Below are 21,712 nucleotides of genomic sequence, written 5' to 3' on the forward strand. Positions count from 1 at the left end.
GACCTCATCTTCATGCACAGGGATAGCACCACTATGGAGAGTGGATTCTTCTTCATTAACACTAACACGGAGACCCAGTGTTCGCTCAACACGTGCAACCTCCACACCATTGTCTTGACACTGTTTCACCAGGCGTCTAACATGGCTAGCGTTGGTGCCCACAATGACAGATGTCGGATCTTCAGCTCTAGGGCTAGGACATATGAGAGCAAGTACAGTCACCGTCTGACTGATTCCTAACACCTCAGCTGGATATTCAATGTCAACCACCACATACCCACAATAGGGATAGCTAACACCCGTTTCACTTAATCCCCAGAGGGACAGACCAGACACGGGCTGAATAGGGACATCAGACAGATGCTTCTGGTACCATGGTGCAAATATAATTGTCACCTGCGAGCCACTGTCTAACAGAGCAGTGCAGGAGTGCCCATTAATCTTCAATGGCACTAAACTGGGCGGACCAACTAGACCATCAGGGATGCAGGCGTTTTCTGGCACATCAGCAGTGCTTTTCTTCACTACACTGTTCACTCCACTAGCAGTGGCATCAGCCGATGGCTGGTTGTTTTTTGACAGTTTCAAAGCTTGGATAAGTCTCTTGATAACTTTGGCTTGGTTCTCTGGGTTCTCACACTTCCCTGCAAAATGCCCATTCTCCCCGCAGCGATAACAAAAATACTCATCAGAGCGTTTGACTGATCTCTGTGGAGAGCTGGCAACTGGGTTTTGCGTATTTACAGCTGAAATAGCAGCTTGAGGCTCAGGCGCTTTCTGAGTAACTTTCTGTTGCAGGCGTTTCACCTCTTGCTTCAATGCTGTCAGTTCACTGTCAGCGCAATGTTCATTTGATACAGGTTTAAGGGGAGTTTTCTCAGTGCTACCCAGCATAGCTGAAGCTGGCTTAGACACTGCAGCAGTGACTAAAGACTTGAGCTCTTTTATTTCTGATTTCAAGCTCTGAAGTTCAGACTGCTTAACATCACTATCTTGCCTTAGATAGGCACTCTGCACAAAGGGACTGATTTTCTTTCGTGAGGCTTCATATTCCTCTTCTTCTCTTATTTCTTTTAACAGTTGGAGAAAAGATGGCGGGATCAGTTTCCTCTCTCTCAGACGCAGATTGACTACCATCAAATCAGAGGAGACAGCACCACGCAGCAACTGATCTAGTCTTGCTCGGTCTACATAAGCAGGAGGGAGACCACCTCTCTGGACCACCTTGTTCAACGACTGGTCTAGCCGCCTGAGAAAGTCTGAAAGCTTTTCACCTGTCTGTTGCTGTAGTAAGCGAAATGCAAAATACAAGTCATCTCCTGACTCTGCACTCCCAAAGGCATGTTCAAGTGCCTCTAAACAATGTTCAGGTGACACATCAGGATCACTCACTCGAGCTGCTTTGATAATCTCCAATGCCGGACCTCTGAGGCTCTCCATGAGTCTTCGCCTTTTCTCTTTGGGAGAGCAATCACACTCTTCCACCATGAGCTTTGCTTGTCCCAGCCAGTGGTCAAACTGCTCTTCTCCGGATGGGGTGGGCAATGTCCCAGAGAAAAATCGTAGACGGCGATAACTGTTGTCACTTGAAAGCTTTGAAGTTTTTTGAAGAAAATCCCCCACCGCTTGCAGGATTGACTCCGTTGAGTTAGAATCTTTAACAGGGAACATTTTGCGGAGGTCTTCTATGGTCTTACCTTCAGCCTGCAGCAGCCCAGCTAACTTTTGACTAAAATCCTGTGCATTGGCGCCTGGAGCTGGCGGTGGAGCATCACCTTGTGGAACTCCATTTGCTATGACTACAGTCCATGCTTCTCCACCTTCAATAGGAAAGATCTCAGGAGGAACATTATCTCTTTCTGCTGTTTCTCTACACTCACACAGGACAAGGTAGCTGTTGTGCCGTGTACTGAAAGTTCGCCCTCGGACTCGCACACGTCCTAAACTCTTCACTGTTTGCATCGTCTCTTCAATGAGGCTGATGTCGACTTCATTGGGAATGAGTAGCAGGACTGCATGATCCTCAGGTACAGCCTCGCCACGGCACCATCCCCTTAGCTCCGTTGCTAACTCTGAATGGCTACTTGAAGTCTCCATAATTACATTAACTTTGAGTCTTTTCAACAGGAATGCTAATCCTATTTATGCTAAGCAGTTAGCTACCAAATGCTAATAATAAACTAAAAATATCCTTAATTATTTAATTTCCTAAAGTAATTAGTCACATTAATTAACAGTATTTACGATCCCGGACGAGCCCCCATTTTATGTAGCGCCCCCCTAGCTGACCTGGCTATTTGTTGGAGTGCGCTCCCCGAATCCATGTATGGCGAGAGATCTCTCTCTCTCTCTCTATGTAGTTAACTAATGCTCTAATTTATGTAATCAGAAATGTCTTTGAATGTTGCTATTTAAACTACTTAATGATGCTAATCATGACACTAGGCTACGGTTTTACACATTTAACATAAAGATATCAAACTGATGAATTAACCATGAAATCCTGTCTCTTTCTTAATGTATTGTCTTACTTTGTAAATACCTCGACCTGAAATATGTCTCAAATGACCTGTTTACCCTTTAACCTCTAAACTCAGGGTTCAACGTTACCTCTGTATGAACTCCCTACATGAAATATGCACACATGCACAAAACATTAAGTTCAACGGTTTACTTAAAAGTAGAAAAAAAATATATATATACATAACATACAAACATAAAATATTCTCTTTTAGTTCCAGTTCAGTTAGAGTCCAAATAATTCAACTCAGTTTCAATTGCAATCCAAACTCAAATATTCACAACTCAAATCTTCAATCAAAACCTCATAGGCTACACCTTATTCTAATGCCGGCAGTTTATATCATAAACTGAAATACTATCAAATGAAACAAAAATGAAATGGGTACCCAACCAAAGCACGGTGAAAGTCAAAAGATGCAGGCCTGTAGACTAGTGTGGCTTGGGAGCGGAGAGACCTAAAACAACATGGCCGCTTCACGCCGTGGCGCATGAAATAAAACTCACTGCTTCAGCTGTTGTCGGCGTCGGGCTCTCGGTAGCCTCGCAGTGCTGGCGGTGCTGAAGGAGCACCGACGTTGTCACAGCCGAAGATATGCCTCCGAGGCTCGGAGTATGAGGATCTGTCACTGAAGTAGTATAGCCGGGCAGGCTACTTACTTGCACAGTTCACTTAACTCCAACAAGCGAAGTCTGGTTGACTATCACTCACGGTATCCTCGTGGGAAACTTTTGGTCAAAGTCTTCCACTAAACTCGCGTGTAACACTACTATGCATAGGCAGAATGTCCATAAACGACTCACTGTCCGTTTGTCATTAAACATTTACCATATACATACATCAAATTAGCGTTTTGCCAACTTTGCAGTTCACATGCGTCACAGCCTAACTCTTAGTCATCTTCCCGTTTTTTTTTCGCATGCTCTTTTTTCTCTCACACTTCCTGCTTCCCCTCGACCTCCAACCCCACTCTGATTGGCTAACGTAACAGGTAAGTACATTTTTTACAAACTTAATTCTTTTTACATGTACACAGTTTTTACAGTTTTAACACAATAACATTCACCTTTCAAAAGTAAATAAATAAAATAAAATGAAATAAAAGAATACATTGCAAATCTATAACCCCAAGAAAGATAATGTATGTTACCCAACATCCATTTCACTTAACATAACACTTCCCATTTAACCCCGTCCTGGCCAATGGGTTTTAACTCTTTCTTAACCTTAATACTATTTATTACCATTAACCTTTTAACTTTTTGAGCTATTTATTTCACTATGAACTTATTTATTCATATCAGCTTTTAACTTCTTAGTAATGAATTCCAACAGGGTTACACAATAAGTGCATAAACAAGCTCCAGTTAGTTCAAAATACAGCAGCAAGAGGTCCTTACTAGAACTACAAAATATGACAACATCACCCCTGTCTTATGCACACTGCATTGGCTCCCAATCAAATTTCGTATTGATTATAAAATACTACTATTGACCTTTAAAGCACTGAATGGTCTCGCACCACAGTACCTGAGTGAACTTCTGGTCCTTTATGACCCGCCATGCTTACTTGGATCAAAAGGTGCAGGCTATCTGCTGGTACCTCATATAGTGAAGGCTACATCAGGGGGCAGAGCCTTTTCTTACAAAGCCCCACAGTTATGGAACAGCCTTCCAAGTACTGTTCAGGAATCAGACAGTCTCAGCATTTAAGTCTAGGCTGAAAACATATCTGTTTAGTCAAGCCGTTTGTTAATGGTGTTTATGAGGAAAAGGAGTCGATCTGGAGGGTCCTCAGACATAGTATTTTGGTAAACTGGGATGTATGGATGCTGTCAGTCCCCCACTCACTTGCTCACTTGAGTTTGTTGACGGTGTAGTGGCTGGCTTCTTTATGTCCTGGGGCTCCCTCATGCCTGTGTTACCTTCTGGCTCTCTCCTTTTAGTTATGCTGTCATAGTTAGTTTTGCTGGAGTCCCCGCTTGTACTCAGCACAAAATGTATACTGTTCCTACTTATTCAGGTGACATTGGGCATACCTAACAACCTGTGTTTCCTCTTCCCCCCCCCCCAAATCTGTCCCTCTGAGTTACATGTCAATCCTGGGATCAAGGTGCTGACCTCTTCTTCTCCTCGGACCTGCCTGATCCATCCTAATGCCCTATGTCTGGTTGGAGTCTCATCACATCGCTCCTGTGGAGGATGGACCCATATGGACAGTTGAAAGTCACACTTGGAAGACACTCTGGACACTTACAGTTATGCTTTTGTGGCTGAGGACTACAGTTGGCTTGCTAACTTTAGGACTGCGGTTGTCATGAACAGTTTTCCACTCAAGTTTCCATCAATGAAGAGTTATAACATCAGTGAAACTGACTTCATGTTAAAACTGTTAATGTTATAGTCATGTTGTCTACTGTTGTCCAGGTGAGGATGGGCTCCCTTTTGGGTCTGGTTCCTCTCGAGGTTTCTTCCTCATGTCATCTGGGGGAGTTTTTCCTTGCCACTGTTGCCACAGGCTTGCTCATTGGGGATAGATTAAGGATAAAATTGGCTCATGTCTTGGGTCATTCAGATTCTGTAAAGCTGCTTTGGGACAATGTCTATTGTTAAAAGCGCTATATGAACAAACTTGACTTGACAAGGAACAAAAGAGTCTCTCTGGTGGGGAACACAAAAAAATTCTGATTCTTACTGCCCCCTCCCCTCCAGCACCTGTAAGTCTCAGATATTCACTTACTACATTTGCTGTTTACATATATGATTTACTCTCATTAGTCATTTTGATGTATGGACATGGGCATAGTCTATAGAGCCAACTTGTCACACAACTTGTCAAATTGCAATTGTAAATGCTATCCCTGCTACTGTGATAGTACAGTGGGCTTTTATATACAACCCCAAATCAGAAAAATCTGGGATGGTATGTTGAACCTGAAATTAAAATAAAAAACAATGATTTGTAAATTATATTTGACCTGTATTGCACTCAAAACAATACAACAGCACCTGTGTCTCAACCAGGCTAAACCTTGTTTTATAGCTAACATTTTAGCTCATCATATATCCCTTTTGACCCAAAAGTTCCTGGAACCAGATGAACTAAACTCAGGAATTAAACTAGGAACTAAAAGTCCCTTTTTGCACATTCTTGTTTCCATTTCCACTGTATCTGAAAAAATAGATTAGGCAAATTACAAAAACAAAAAGTTTTTACATATGAGGAGTCCTATTGTTAGAACATAAATATGAAAATGTTATACATAGGGTGGCACAGTGGTGTAGTGGTTAGTGCTGTCGCCTCACAGCAAGAAGGTCTGGGTTCAAGCCCCATGGCCGGCGAGGGCCTTTTTGCATGGAGTTTTCATGTTCTCCCCGTGTCCGCGTGGGTTTCCTCCGGGTGCTCTGGTTTCCCCCACAAGACATGCAGGTTAGGTTAACTGGTGACTCTAAATTGACCACAGGTGTGAGTGTGAATGGTTGTCTGTGTCTATGTGTCAGCCCTGTGATGACCTGGCGACTTGTCCAGGGTGTACCCCGCCTTTCGCCCGTAGTCAGCTGGGATAGGCTCCAGCTTGCCTGCGACCCTGTAGAACAGGATAAAGCGGCTAGAGATGAGAATGAGATGTTATACATATTTTTTTTTCACACATTCACTCATTGTGTTCTCACAATGCCTTAAATTCAACCCCCCCCAAAAAAACCCTCCTTTATACTGACAGATAATATCCATACAAGACATGTTTTAGTGTTCACTTGCTCATATTTGTACCTGTACACTGTGAACCTATGTTCCCTCTAAGCTGTGCGCGGCCACGCAGACCTCTCAGGCCTGCCGCGCACCAGATTTTTCAGACAGCACAGTTTTTTATTAGACTAATTTTAAAAATTTTAAAAAACGAATGTCCATCTCATCCGCGAATTTAGTGGAGTAGTCTCATACTCAATTTCCATTTATTAGGCTGTAGACAATGCAGCCAATTACACGCAAGCATTCTATACCATGTCTCACGCTCTGCTCAATCTGAATCAGTTAATGACAACAATGGCCAAAAGAAAGACAGGAGTGCTATCTTTACAACAACCCCCAAAGAAAAAAGTTAGCCCTGAGTTTCAACGAGAGTGGCTAGAAGAAATAGTTCAAACAAATACAAGTGACGGTAGAGGTAAGACTGTGAAACTGTCAGATATATTCACATATGAAGAAGCTAGTGGAGTCGTCTGTAAAATCTGCATGGAGGCTAAAACAAAAGGAGACTTCTCAACTGGTAAAACATGGACAGAGTGGAAACTCGACTATTTGAAGCGTCATTTGACACAAAAGGTTCACACAGATGCCGTGTCGCTTCTGTACAGTTGTAAGCATGCAACATCCATCAGCCAGCTACTTAATGAATCAGATGAAGCGCAAAAGGAAAGACTTAACAAAGCCAGGGCAAACCCTGAACAAATCAAAATGCTAATTGACAATGTGCTTCTTGCCATAAAAATAAATGCATCGATGTTGTCAGTCCAAGACATCCATGATCATATGGCAAAATACTTAGATGTACCCGACAGCTGGAGAAGCAAGAATTACGCATTTGAATTTGTTGAATCAATCAATGCTGTTGTTCAGAGTGAAATTATGAACAGTGTACGGGACACCTGTTTTCACACATTAATTGCCGATGAAAGCACTGACATCACAGTGCATAAGATGCTTGTGCTGTACATAAAGTTTCGTGAGCAAAATGAGGTGCATCACAAGACTGTCTTTGCTGGTATTATTCAGCTTTCAGGATGCAGCGCTCAGAACATTGTGGATGCCATTGTAAAGTTCTATGCAGACCACGTGCTAGACTTACTGTAAATAAAATGGTCATGTTAACCTCAGATGGTGCCTCTGTTATGTTAGGGAAACATAGAGGAGTCACTGCTTTACTGAAAAGGCAGATACCACACCTCACTGAACAACACTGTGTGGCCCATAGGGAGGATTTGGGAATTGATGACGCTTGTGATGATGTGCCTTTGATGAAGGAGGTTGAAACACTGCTCAGGACCGTATACTTAATGTTTAGCAGGTCATCAGTGAAGAAAGCTAAGTTCACGGAGTTGGCTGATGTTTTAGAGGTGGAGTCGCTGTCTTTCAGGCCTTTGAATGAAGTGCACTGACTTTCCCGATATCAAGCTGTCTGTGCTCTTTTGAGAAATTACTCTGTATTGACAGAATACTGCACAAAAGAGGCTGCCAATGATCCAGTTGCAAAATACTGTCATCAAAAACTGACCAATTCCAAATACAGAGTTGTGCTCACTGTGCTTGGAGATGTTTTGGAAGAATTAGCTCAGCCCTGTGTCAGTTTACAGCGTAGCAACCTCACGGTCATGGATGGGCATTGTCTCGCCAGAGCCAGAATTCAAAAACTACGCACTCAGTATCTAGGAGAACGTGTTCATTGGAGCAGATATGTGAGTGAACTGCTGGAGCGTGAGAATGCAGTAAATACAACGGACATTATTCTTTTTATCCGCAAAGTCTGGGAGCATTTAGATGCTCGCTGTCCTGAAGATGAGCTCAAAGATTGGGCTGCATTTGACCTCAAAACACTGGATTCAACGTTTGGCTTTGATCATGGGGTGAACTACATCACTAAACTGACAGAGAACTTTCAAGCACTTCTTGGTAATACGGGAGAGGACGTCACGACACGGATCTCCCAACAATATGATGATTTCAAGTTCATAATTAAAGAAAAAAGAAAAACAGGAGCAATACAGATGTTTGCTGAGACTATAACCTGGTCGATGAGAAGTGAGAGGTTTCCAGATCTGATACACCTAATTGACATATGTGGCACATTCCAAGCATCTAGTGCAGACTGTGAACGTGGTTTCAGTCTCACGAATCGCATTAAGACAAAATCACGGAACCGACTTGGGGTCAAACACCTGGACCAACTGATGAGAATCAAGTCAAGACAAGCAGAGGGTCCCATAAATCTCCAGAAGGTCTATAACCACTGGAAAGGGGCCAAAGACAGATGAGAGAAGATTTAAGGTAGAATAATTCTCATCTCATCTCATTATCTGTAGCCGCTTTATCCTTCTACAGGGTCACAGGCAAGCTGGAGCCTATCCCAGCTGACTATGGGCAAAAGGCGGGGTACACCCTGGACAAGTCGCCAGGTCATCACAGGGCTGACACATAGACAACCATTCACACTCGCACCTACGGTCAATTTAGAGTCACCAGTTAACCTAACCTGCATGTCTTTGGACTGTGGGGGAAACCGGAGCACCCGGAGGAAACCCACGCGGACAACATGCAAACTCCACACAGAAAGGCCCTCGCCGGCCCCGGGGCTCGAACCCAGGACCTTCTTGCTGTGAGGCGACAGTGCTAACCACTACACCACCATGCCGCCCCTGGTAGAATAATATATATTCATTATTTTTCATATACTGGACAGTAACCAAATGTAGCCTGTTATCTTGCTTGCATTACTGCATCACTGTATGATGATTAAAAACTGTAATTTAGAAAAAAGCTTGAAAATGTTGTTGGTATAAGATTTTGAGCAATAGTAAGTGGATGTTACTCTTTTGGTTTGTGTTTTTCAGATGCTCCCCTTACAGAGAGGTCTCCATGCAAATTGGAGGATGAGTTACATCCAGGCCCTTCTTTAACTCATGGACAGTTTAACACAAGTTTAACACAATCACTAGTTCTAAGTTCTACTGTATAGACTTACCTACATTCTTTAAAATGACTGAAGTGAGCACAATCACAAAGAAATGTTCTAAATGCCTACCAAAGTTCTTAAATCATAGACGGAAATTAACATATTTCAGGTCTACCCAAGTTCTTAAAGCCCAGACTGTTAAAATCTCATGGAAGTGAACACAATCAGAGTTCTATACCTGTTGTTAAACACTTGAATACTGAACAGAAGTTAATAAATAAGATTAAAGGCATATTGCTGCGATTATAATCTATTATGCATTATTATCCCAATCGCATACTTTACAGTTGTGTAAATCTGCTCACAGTGCTGAAGCATGTCGCTCAGACACATTTCAATTTGCTCAGTACTGAAAAAAATTAGAGGGAACATTGCTGTGAACAGATTGTTTTTCTTTTAAAATCATACCGGTACGTCCCTGAGTGCTGACATTGTACTCTCTCCAAGGTTCAAATATTGCACTCTGACATCAAATTGTGACATCACACTTGCTATATGACTTATCAAATCTAAGGCCTAACAGATATCACTTCTAAATTGTTGTAAGCAACCCTAAAGATGCCCCAGTGTTAAACTTTTGACTGTAAAAATAAGCCGGATCACTGAAGCAGTGAAAACGCACACCATTAATTGGCGGTCACTCGTAGTCGAGTATGACTGTCCTCCTTCTTGGTCCTTGTGGGTCTTCAGGTGGGCATAGAAGCCGATTCTGGACCCAATTATTCTTGTGCAGTGTATTCTTGTACACACACACACACACACACACACACACACACACACACACACACACACACACACACACAGAAACAGTGAGCACACACAACACACCCAGCTTTGGGAAGCCTTTTGCTGCCTATAAACGCTATGTCACTCAGTGCTCACAGTCAGTGCGTTTACATGCACATCCAAATCGAGCTACTGTCGGTAATCGAGCTAAGGGTCCCAGCAGGGGTGCCAGAGAAATCCAATCCTACATGCACACAAGGAAATCGAGCTATTGTGTGAGGTACATTGTGCACCCAAGCCACAGGTGGCGCTACACGCCCCATCGTGTTGGTACACTTCCGGTTGTCATCATGAAGAAGAGCTATTCAAGAGTATAAACAAAGTTATCAGTTCCGTGTTCACAAGAAGAATGACGACGAGGACAGCAACATCGAGAGATGTTGTTCCTCCTGACCTCTTCTTCTGCTCGCTACTACTACTGTTGTCATGCCGACTGAGGCTGTTGTGTTTCCCACTTGTGGTCTCGTCACTCGTCACTTCCGGAAGGGGCAGTGCTGAAGTAAGTAGCTCGACTACGTAGCTCGATAGGGTTTACATGCACTAAGTAGCTCGGCTACAATCGCATAATCTAGGTCGCGTAGCTCGATTACGAGAAATCCAGTTCGGTTCGATTTCAGCTGAGCTGAGGTGTTTCCATGGCATTTAGAACTTCGATTTCAGTCAAGCTACGGCAGAAATTCGATTTTCTCTATGTGCATGTAAACACACTGAGTAATTTTAGTTTTTTTGGTTTTTTTTAAATTAAAATGTTCCTTGTATTTTTATGTGACATGCTTTTGTTTATTTTTAATTCACTGAGAAAAGCTATCTTGTTAGAGGGCAAGAATCATGTTGCTATGACAGTGTAATTGTTTATTATTATCTGTGTCAGTACTGCATATGTTTTATCTTGCCAAGTTAGATTTACTCAAAATCTGTTGATTTGTGTGTTTTGTTGCCAGTAAAAATCACATGGTTACAGAAAATTTTTGATGAGATTTTTTAAAAGTCTTTATTAGTCACATATATATTACAGCACAGTGAAGTTCTATCTTTTCCATCTGAAGCAGTTAACACAAACAAACACACATACTGTACAGAGAGAGAGAGCAGTGGCACCTGGGGATTTTTTATAATTAGAAGCCTTTATTTGATGTCTCTGTGTTACTAAGGCAAGTGTTACTAAGTACTAGTGATCCAGTTATGCCACAGATGGATATCTAGTTACAATACAAATGGTTGTGTCCAGGAAAGCCTTTTTTTTTTTTTTTTTTTGCAATATCATAACTTTTAAAATTGATAAATTGTTGTTATAAAGTTTTATTTTTAATTTAAATGTGCAGGGGGGGACATCCCCTGATCAGTAAATGGTGTTGATTTGTGGGTTTTGTTTTCCTTTAAGCTCACTCTCTAGCTCAGTCAACCACAGCCCTCCCATTGTCTCATTCAGTTATGCTCTCAGTTTGTTTGCTCACTCACTTGGAACAATCCTCCAGGAACTCAAATTAATCTCAAGTTCCTCCAGTCAAAATGCATGTTTTGTTATTGAGTTCCTCAAAAGATTCTTGGTGCCCTGGGAAACTCCGTGAGGTGGAAATGCCCTAACAATACAGAAAGCACAAGTAAGATTATAATTAGAAGCCTTTATTTGATGTCTCTGTGTTACTAAGGCTACGTTTACATTACGTCGAATCAGCGGATCATCAGATTAACGTTCTTAAAACGATTCGCGTTTACATAAAACCGTTAGCCGTGCACACAGCAACACCAATACGCGGATACGCTCGGCTCCGCAGGCATCCTGCGCTCCAAATCACTCCGCCCTGAACAGCGAGTGCCCTCTGGAGGGTGCGCACTCCGGCCCTGCGCAGCTCACACAGCGCGCGAGTGAAGTGAACAAGCCACGATTCGGGACTGAGCCGCTGTGTGTGAGATCCCAGCGCAGATCACTTATTACTTGCAAGTGGAAGGATGGCAAGCCTAAAGACAATCATAACTACACAATGGGCAGTATTTGCATCAGTATTTGCAGTATTTTCATACTTTTATACTCTTTAATGAAAGGTGATACAAGGCGGAAGTCTGCGCCGTTTTTCAGCAGTCGCGTCACATGACCAACGCCAGCGAATCAGGAAGGTGGATGTCACAGTGACGTTGTCCAATGAGACGCCAGCTAGAGCTCAGCACAGCGTATTCGCGTATTCTCAATGTTTACACAGCACCGGAGCTGATACGATCTAGATTGAATACGTGGACGCTGGCGGATTCCCGTTTCCCCGCTTTTTCAGGGGGGTTAATGTAAACGGACAGTGCATCCGCGAAGAAAACGAGACAGATACGGTCTAGTGTAAACGTAGCCTAAGGCAAGTGTTACTAAGTACTTGACTTTGCACTTGGACAACTCATTTACATTTCAATTGTTTGTCTGTGAAGGTTCTCATTCATCCAGGTCATTGTAAACCATCATTGCTAAAGAAGGCAACTGGACTTGCTTGAAATTCTTGAAGACATTTCACCTCTCATCCAAAAGGCTTCTTCAGTTCTGTCTGACTAGTGGGGAGTTCCAGGTATTTATCCTCTAGTGGACCAAAAGCAAACCTAAGGAACATTGAGGTCACATGGGTCACAGGATGACTGAGAGTGTAAAAGGATGACTGAGAGTGTAAAAGGTTTGCTTTTGGTCCACTAGAGGACCAAAAGCAAAATATCTGGAACTCCCCAAAATATCTGGAACTTCCCACTAGTCAGACAGAACTGAAGAAGCCTTTCAGATGAGAGGTGAAATGTCTTGAATTTCAAGCATGTTCAGTTGCCTTCTTTAGCACCAATTGTTTCAATTGTTGTTTTCTTTCTCACTTAGATTCTGTGACAAAAAGCAGTTGGGCCACAGCATCCAAAGTGAAAGCTTCGATTAAAACTTTTTATTTTTTTAAGGACCCACACATGAAAATACATAAATTTCAAAATACCAATGTCCGATTTAAAAAAATAACCAACACCAAAGTTTGAGGAGAATAATAGCCATTTTCTATACTTTTCCAGTAGAAGCAACTAGGAAATAACACTTACTACCTGGGAAAAAAAATACAAATAAATTTGTTACATAACAAATCTATCATCATCATCATCATCATCATCATCATCATTCACTGGTTTTCTGCATCTACAGTCATGGAAGTGTCCTGCAGCTGCATTCAGTTTTTTCTTCATCTTCTTCCACTGTGTCTCACATCCTGCAAGCTCCCTTAGCTCTCGGAGTTTCTTTTCTGTTGTAGGGGGACCCCATCCTCTGTGCTTTTGGTCTGCCTTCAGCGTGCTGAGCAGATTTACACAATGCCTTCCTTTATGGGCCTTGTATCTGCTGGAGCCTATTACTGCAAATTCCAAAGCTTTTTGCACAGGTGTGTCTTGTGGCATTCTAAGGATGTGTCCAAACATAGACCACCTGAGTTGATCGACTTTTATGGAGAGAGGTGTTGTGTTGCAGATTCTGTATAAGGTGTAGTTTGTTACCATACTCTTAGGCCACTGATGACCTGTGATAGCACACAGGTGTTTACGGTGGCAGATGTCAAGCTTATGACTGCCTTTGGTGTTGCCCAGCTGTTGCAGTTATATAACATGATGGAGACACAACAAGCATTGTATAGTTGTAGCTTCTTTGCCAAAGGAATCCTAGCTCTTCGGATCCAAATCTTCCAAAATGATCGAAATGCAATGTTACCCATGATGCAACGTGCCTCTACATCAGCAGAGCTACAGAGGAGGGAACCCAGGATTTTACTTTTCCTCCATTCCTCTGTGATTTGTCGTTCTCATCCTTCTCTGATGTATCAGCCAGGTAGACAAGAGTGAACTCTGTTTTACCTTCATTCATGAACAGGTTTGAGTCCTTTAGGTTTTTGGCAGCAACAGGTAGAAGTCTTTCTAGTGGATCTTTTTCTTCGTCTAGGAAATCCACATCGTCTGCATACTCCATTTCTAGGGGCATGCCCAGTTTAGAGAAGGGTGGATTAGGTCTCGTGGAAGATCTCTGTACAGTTTCTAGTGCAGCTGCAAGGTAGCAGGTGAACAGCACTGGGGACAGGCTGTCTCCTTGTGGCGAACCAATGGTTGTTTCAAAGTCTGCCAAGTGTGTTGATCTAACTCGTACCTTCAGCTTGGTACCTGACAGCAGTAGCCTTACCAGTCGCACTTCATTGTTGCTGCACCCAGCCTGGTTTAACACTTCTAGGATTTTCGAACATTTTATAGTGTCAAAGGCACATGACATGTCTATGCCCATTTTGTGGAAGTCCCAGTGTTTGGACATGACAACTGAGACAAGCATGTGTTGGGCCCACACAATGTCTGCACAACTACATCCCCTTTTGAATCCACTCTGATATGGCCCAGTGAAGTTGTCAATTTTGTCTCTGATGCAGTGGAGTGCGACAGTGGACAAAATCTTCCGGATACTGTTCAAGAGGGCAATAGAACGCAGGTTTGCAGGTGGACCAGGTGATTTTTTGGGTTTGGGCAGAGCAATGAGTGTTCCTTCACCGATGGCTTCTACTGGATGGTGGTGTACGAAGACATAGTTCAAGCTGGATGTGAAAACTGGGGATATAAAGTCGCTCCCATATTTGAATAATTCATTGCTGACTCCGTCAGGTCCTGGTGAACACCCATTTCTCAAGGATTTTATGGCCTTCTTGACTTCGTCCTCTGTAATTGGGGCTACAAGAGGCCTAGGGTTACTTTGGAAAGGTTCTAGTTTTTCTCAGTTTGGGTCAGTGAATTGCTGTAGGAACCAGTCTCTTATTGCATCTGCCTTGCCCTTGTCCATGGCAATAAAGTGACCTTCAGCATTTTGAACTGAGAGTGATGGAGAAGTTCCAACTTTGAGGGCATGGGTTGCCCTGAACATTTTGCTACAGTCATTTGTGGAAGAAATCTCGTCTATTAAGCCATCTGCTCTTTTTATCTCAAGTTCTTTCAATCGTTTGTTTATCTGCCGAAGGATGGTGTTACGTTCCTTTCTCAGGACACTTTGGTCTTTGCTCTTCCCTGTTTGGTATATGCATAGTCTTAGGGCTTTCTGTTTCTCTGACAGCTCTGCAACTTGGGGGTCTTCAGTATGTTGTCTGTGCTTGTTGCTCTTAAGCACTCCTAGGGTGTTGGCAGTGTGATGTAAGGATCTATTTTCTAATGCGGAGTTATGCCTTAATGTGGTACGTCCCGTATATAAGACACATCACCTGTGATATGTGCGAGTGCGCGCAGTAACCGGAGAAGCTGTATGTCACTCAGTCACGAAGTTCAGTAAACAAGTTAAACGAAACTAGCTTCAAGTGGTTTCATTATTACTTCACATGGTGTCAGAAGTTAAGGAATGGCGAAATTCCATCCTCCAGAAAACTTCGAATTCAACCATCCGGAACGTTGGCCGGAATGGAAGCAACATTTTTCCCGCTACAGGACTGCGGTGAAATTAAACAAAGAGGAAGACGATGTACAGGTCTGTACTTTGATTTATGCACTCGGGAAGGAGGCAGAACAGATATACAAGACATTCGTTTTCGAAGAAAAAGAAGAAGAAGAAGAAGAAGAAGAAGAGACGTATGAGACTGTGTTAGGGAAGTTTGACAGCTATTTTGTGCCGCAAGTTAATGTGATCCATGAGCGTGCATGTTTCCACCTGCGTGCTCAGAAGCCAGGTGAATCTGCTGAAGAATACATTCGCAGCCCTCATGAGCTAGCCCAGACATGTGCTTTTGGAAATGCAAAGGATGAGAATATCCACGACAGACTTGTGGTAGGAGTTATCGACAAAGAACTGTCTGAGAAGATGCAATTAATGCCGAGTTTAATGTTGAGCAAAGCAGTGGAACTTGTGTGACAATCGGAGCAAGTAAAGGAACATGTCAGTGAACAAACAGCTAGCAGCAGCGCTCATTTGAACGAAGTGGCATGACAACGGCAGCAACAGCAGCACAAAGGAAAGGGGAGACCTAAAAGTGGAGGACACAGACAAGCCAACAAGCATCTGAGAGAAAACACCGGTGAGTGGAAATGTAAGAGATGTGGTAGAAGCCATGGGAGGAATGATTGCCCAGCTAAAAATGCAACATGCAGACTGTGCAATAGAACAGGGCATTTTGCAGTAGTGTGCCGTACTCGTGAAGTCAATGATGTTAGTGCACCAGAAGATGGCGCCGTTGTCACCTATTTCCTAGGTGAAACCAGGCAAATGCAGGATAACAGTGCATGGACTATTTCTCTCCCAATACTTGACACTGCTGTTGATTTCAAAATTGATACTGGGGCTGATATCAGTGTAATTTCTGAAAAGACATTTTCAAGCCTAAAATACAAACCTAAACTGACAAAAGTGTCTGCCAAGTTGGAGAGCCCGGGAGGAAAACTACAGTGCAAAGGACAGTTCACGGTCACAACTACTGTCAAAAAAAAGCCTTTTAGGATAAAGCTGTTCATTGTGAGTGGATCTACTGTGAGCAACCTCCTAGGACATGGAGCATCAGTCGCGATGGACTTAGTCAAAAGGCTGGATGAACTCAAATCGGCAGTCCCAACAGACATTGGGTTGCTAAAAATTAAGCCAATTCAGATTTGCTTGAAAGACAATGCGGTCCCATACAGTGTCACGACACCCAGAAGAATTTCTGTGCCAATGCTTTCCAAGGTCAAGATGGAGTTAGACAGAATGATGGCGGCTGGCGTAATTGAGGAAATAAAGCCAACTGAATGGTGTGCGCCGATGGTGGCTGTCCCCAAGAAAAATGGACAAATTAGGGTATGTGTGGACCTCAAACAACTCAATAAGGCAGTAAAGAGAGAGAAATACATGCTCCCCACCATTGACGATATCCTACCTAGACTTGCAGAAGCCAAAGTCTTTTCACTCCTCGACGCTGCTAGTGGCTTCTGGCAGTTGCCCTTACATGAGGACAGTGCAAAGCTGACTACATTTATAACACCTTTTGGCAGGTACTACTTCCGACGACTGCCTTTCGGAATAACAAGTGCGCCAGAGATTTTCCAGAGAGAAATGTCAGAGCTCCTGAAAGACCAAGACGGCATAGCAGTTTTCATGGATGACATATTAGTGTATGGAAACTCGACAGAGCAACACAAACAAAGATTTCAGAGTGCACTACGCACCATCGAGAATGCAGGACTGAAATTGAACAATGAAAAGTGTCTGCTGAGACAGAGCCAGCTCTGCTACCTAGGGCACGTGATCGACAGCAATGGCATACATCCTGACAATGCAAAGATCGAGGCCATAACACAACTACAGCCACCTGAGAATGTGTCCGACCTGAGACAGATGATGGGCATGGTCCATTACCTGGGCAGGTATGTTCCACACCTGTCTGAGGTGACAAGGCCACTCAACGAGCTCCTGAGAAAGGACACAGCATGGATCTGGGGCCCAGCTCAAGATGAAGCATTCCACAAGGTAAAGTGCCTAATCACAGAATCACCTGTTTTGGCATTCTACGACGTTACAAAGAAAACAATTGTTAGTGCTGACGCCAGTAGTTATGGGGTGGGCGGTGTTATCCTACAGGACCATGAGGGCGTACTGAAGCCAATAGCCTACTGCTCAAGAGTGCTTACAGATGCAGAGAAACGATATGCCCAAATTGAGAAGGAGTGCTTAGCCTCTGTGTGGGTATGCGAAAAGTTCTCCAGATTCCTGTATGGCTTAGAAAGCTTCACCCTTCAAACTGACCACAAACCACTCGTCCCATTGATAAACACCAAAGACCTTGACTCAGTCCCACTCAGGTGTCAGAGATTGCTCGTGAGAATGATGCGATACAACCCAGTTGCTGTGTATGTGCCTGGCAAAGAGATAATTGTGGCGGATGTGCTTTCAAGACACCCCCAGCCAGTCCTCACTGCGGATGTCTGCGAGCTGATCCAGGAAGTAGAGGCATATGAGGAAGCAGTCAGCAACGCATGGCCCATCTCGCCCACCAAAATGGACATTGTTAGGGCAGAGACAGGAAAAGATGTGGATATGGAAAAGGTGAGGCACTACATCAGGGCTGGCTGGCCCAAGTACGCTGCTAACGTTCCTCATGCAGTGAAGCCATACTTCAGTGAGAGACATCACCTATCCATCTCCCAGGGGCTAGTGCTCTACGGCGACAGAATTGTCATACCCCAAAACATGCGTGCTGACATCTTGCAGAAGATTCACAGCGGTCATCAGGGCATCGTGAAGTGCCATGAGAGGGCCCAGATGAGCATCTGGTGGCCTGCCATAGGAAAAGACATTCAGCAGTTAGTCAGCAGTTGCAAAGACTGTCAAGAATCACGACCTACACAGAGAAGAGAACCGCTGCTGACCACCCCGCTGCCTGCCCGTCCGTGGGAAAGAGTGGGTGCGGATATATGTGAGTTGAACAAACAGTACTATCTAGTAGCTGTAGATTACTTCTCTAGATATATAGAGACTGCACATCTTCCTAACCTAGCTGGCGAGACAACTCGTACCAGACTGAAGTGCATATTTGCAAGATGGGGTTGTCCTAATGTCTTAATTACTGATAATGGCCCACAGTTCACGGGCCGAGCTTTTCAGCAGTTTGCAAAAGACTATGACTTTCAACACATTACAACCAGTCCCCATTACCCCCAGGCTAATGGCGAAGCAGAAAGGGCTGTACAGACAGCGAAGAAAATCCTAAAACAGTCTGACCCTTTTGCAGCACTGTTGAGCTACCGATCAACTCCTCTCCAGGCCACAGGTGCGAGCCCGGCGCAGCTGATGATGGGGAGGCAGATCAGGACACCGATCCCCACACTGGAGTCACACCTGCAGCCTGCTTGGCCCGACCTGCACCAGGTGAGACAGGCAGACGCCAAAGCCAAAGCAAACTACAGGCGAAACTTCAACAGAAGGCACAATGTCACAGACTTACCTGAGCTTAGTCCTGGAACTGCAGTTGCCCTGAAGCTTGACGGCGAGCAAGGATGGCGGAAAGATGGCAAAGTGCTCAAAATGTGTGAGACACCAAGATCCTATCTCATACAAACAGACAAAGGAGTACTGCGTCGCAACCCTCATCATTTGATGCCCAAAGTCAACATGGACGACGGCCCAGGAGCACCTGAGAAAGACACACCTGCTCCTGAGCAACCTACACCTATGCAGGAAGCGCAGGCTAACAAAGACATTCAACCGCACCAGAGTCCAAGTCACCAACCACCAGCAGTGGGGGCCTCACCGTCTCCGGTGAAGACACACAGTGGCTGTGCCGTGAAGCCTCCTGCAAGATACAAAGACTTTGTGTAGTACTAATAATCTTTCTTTACAGGGTGTTCGTGCTATAATTAACAAGCTTTCTTTACAGGTTCTGAATCCACCACAAGACTGGATGAAGGACTGATTTTATTAAAGAAGGAGTTTCAATTAATGGATTTAAGTAGCCTCATAGTTAGTTAAAGTTTATCAAGAGGCTATTGGTTGGATCCACTTAATGAAAGAAATGTGTTATTAGGAAATGCTGCAGCCTGGATACCCTGAGTAAAATGTTTCAGTATTTGTTTAGACAGTTATGACATTTTGTTATCTCAGAAGGAAGGGTGATGTGATGTAAGGATCTATTTTCTAATGCGGAGTTATGCCTTAATGTGGTATGTCCCGTATATAAGACACATCACCTGTGATATGTGTGAGTGCGTGTAGTAACCGGAGAAGCTGTATGTCACTCAGTCACGAAGTTCAGTAAACAAGTTAAACGAAACTAGCTTCAAGTGGTTTCATTATAACTTCACTACTTCACAGGCAGCAGATATATGCATGCACTTCAATAAGGTATCCAATGCTTTAATACCAACAGATCTTCATTTAAGGTACGTGAATCTTTTCATCATGGCACACCTTCAGCCTGTTCAGTGTGCTGAGTGCAGGATGTTTAGTCATTCTTCCTCCGTCACTAGCGATAGCTCTATTAGCTTTACTTGTGATAAGTGCAGATTAGTTAGCTCTCTGACGGAGAAGATTTCAGTGCTAGAAGCGCGTGTCCAGGCTTTAGAGCAGGTTAGTGAGCATGAGAACAGTGTAGTTTCTGTTAGGGAAAGTCTGGACGCCCTAGGTGGAGTTAGCAATCCCCCAACTCCGGCATTAGAGCCCTTACAGCGGGGCGAATGGGTGACGGCTCGGCGGCATAAGCGTAGAGCCAAAGCTACCGCTGAGGCTCGCCCACGGGAGCACCACTCCTCTCCGCGTCACGTGTCGAACAGGTTTGCTCTCCTTAGTGATGCACCCACTGAGAAACCTGAAAGAGCTCTGGTTATAGGGGACTCTATCATACGGCACGTGAAATTAGCTCAGCCTTTAGGGGCACCAGCAGCTTTAGTCAGGTGTATACCGGGAGCCAGGGCGCTGGACATAGCAGGTAATCTTAGGGTCCTAGGCAAGCACAGGTTCTCAAAGATAGTTATCCATGCAGGAGCTAATGATATACGCCTTCGTCAGTCTGAGGTTACTAAGAGTAACTTTGTAGAGGTGTTTAAATTAGCGAAGGCGATGTCCGATGCTGTAGTATGCTCTGGCCCCATCCCAATGCGGCGTGGCGATGTAGCTTACAGCAGGTTATGGTCGCTGAACTGCTGGCTGTCCAGGTGGTGCTCTGAAAACAGTGTGGGCTTTATAGATAATTGGGCTAATTTTGAGGGCACTGCTGGCCTGTTAGGGCGGGACGGTATCCATCCCACTCGGGAAGGTGCTGCTCTCATTTCCTGCAGCATAGGTCATAGTCTCAGAACAGGCCTAGTTAATTTCTGACAATCCAGAGCCAAGGCCAGGGAGCAGACGAACAGGCTAAACCGACTGTCTGCTAGCTGCACAGAGTCGTCACTCAGGGCCCACTACATCGAGACTGTGTCTGTTCCCTGAGCTCAACAAAAAGGTAGAAATTTTCAGAGAGTTTGTTCCAGTAACCTAATCAATATAAAATTAGATCAGACTGACTGTACAGCTGCTGCCAGCACCTTTGATCTAAAGGTGGGGCTATTAAATATTAGATCTCTTACATCTAAAGCGCTAATGGTTAATGAACTCATTACTGATCAGGAGTTTAATGTACTGTGTTTAACAGAAACATGGATTAAGCCAAATGAATATATAGCATTAAATGAAGCGAGTCCTCCTGGATACAGTTATATACACCAGCCTCGTCTAACTGGCAGAGGAGGAGGCGTCGCGGTTATTTATAACAATTATCTAGGTGTAACACACAAACCTGGTTATAAATTTAATACATTTGAAGTTCTTCATACTCATATAATGTATGTAGCCTCGAAAAATAAGTCTACCCAGTTAATTCCATTGCTTATTATTTACAGGCCCCCGGGGCCATATTCTGAGTTTCTTTCTGAATTTGCAGATTTTATCTCAGATCTGGTTATTTCCTTAGACAAAGCTTTAGTTGTCGGAGATTTTAATATTCACTTTGATAACCCAGAAGACCCTTTAAAAACAGCGTTTGTGTCCATCTTAGATTCAGTCGGGATTAAGCAGAATGTCATAGGACCGACCCATAATGGTGGTCACACCCTTGATCTAATACTAACATTCAGATTAAACGTAGACAATATAGTCATACTTCCACAGTCTGAAGTTATCTCAGATCATTGTCTCATCTCATTCAAAATATGTCTGAGTAATAATATATGC

At 43.7% G+C, this 21,712-nt stretch overlaps 1 protein-coding gene across 1 annotated transcript; it reads left to right on the top strand.

The window, feature by feature from the left end:
• Positions 1–16,774: 16,774 nt before the first annotated feature.
• On the top strand, positions 16,775–19,327 carry LOC132884549 (uncharacterized protein K02A2.6-like). Its single transcript, XM_060918411.1, has one exon. It carries the CDS (start codon positions 16,775–16,777, stop codon positions 19,325–19,327), a length of 2,553 nt encoding a protein of 850 aa, XP_060774394.1.
• The last annotated feature ends 2,385 nt before the right edge of the window (positions 19,328–21,712 follow it).

This window comes from Neoarius graeffei, chromosome 4, assembly GCF_027579695.1.
Source record: "Neoarius graeffei isolate fNeoGra1 chromosome 4, fNeoGra1.pri, whole genome shotgun sequence".
Taxonomy (NCBI): domain Eukaryota; kingdom Metazoa; phylum Chordata; class Actinopteri; order Siluriformes; family Ariidae; genus Neoarius; species Neoarius graeffei.

Bases quoted from the DNA above. Each gene is read 5' to 3' on its own strand.
- LOC132884549 (XM_060918411.1), top strand. From the start codon at position 16,775: ATGGTGGCTGTCCCCAAGAAAAATGGACAAATTAGGGTATGTGTGGAC.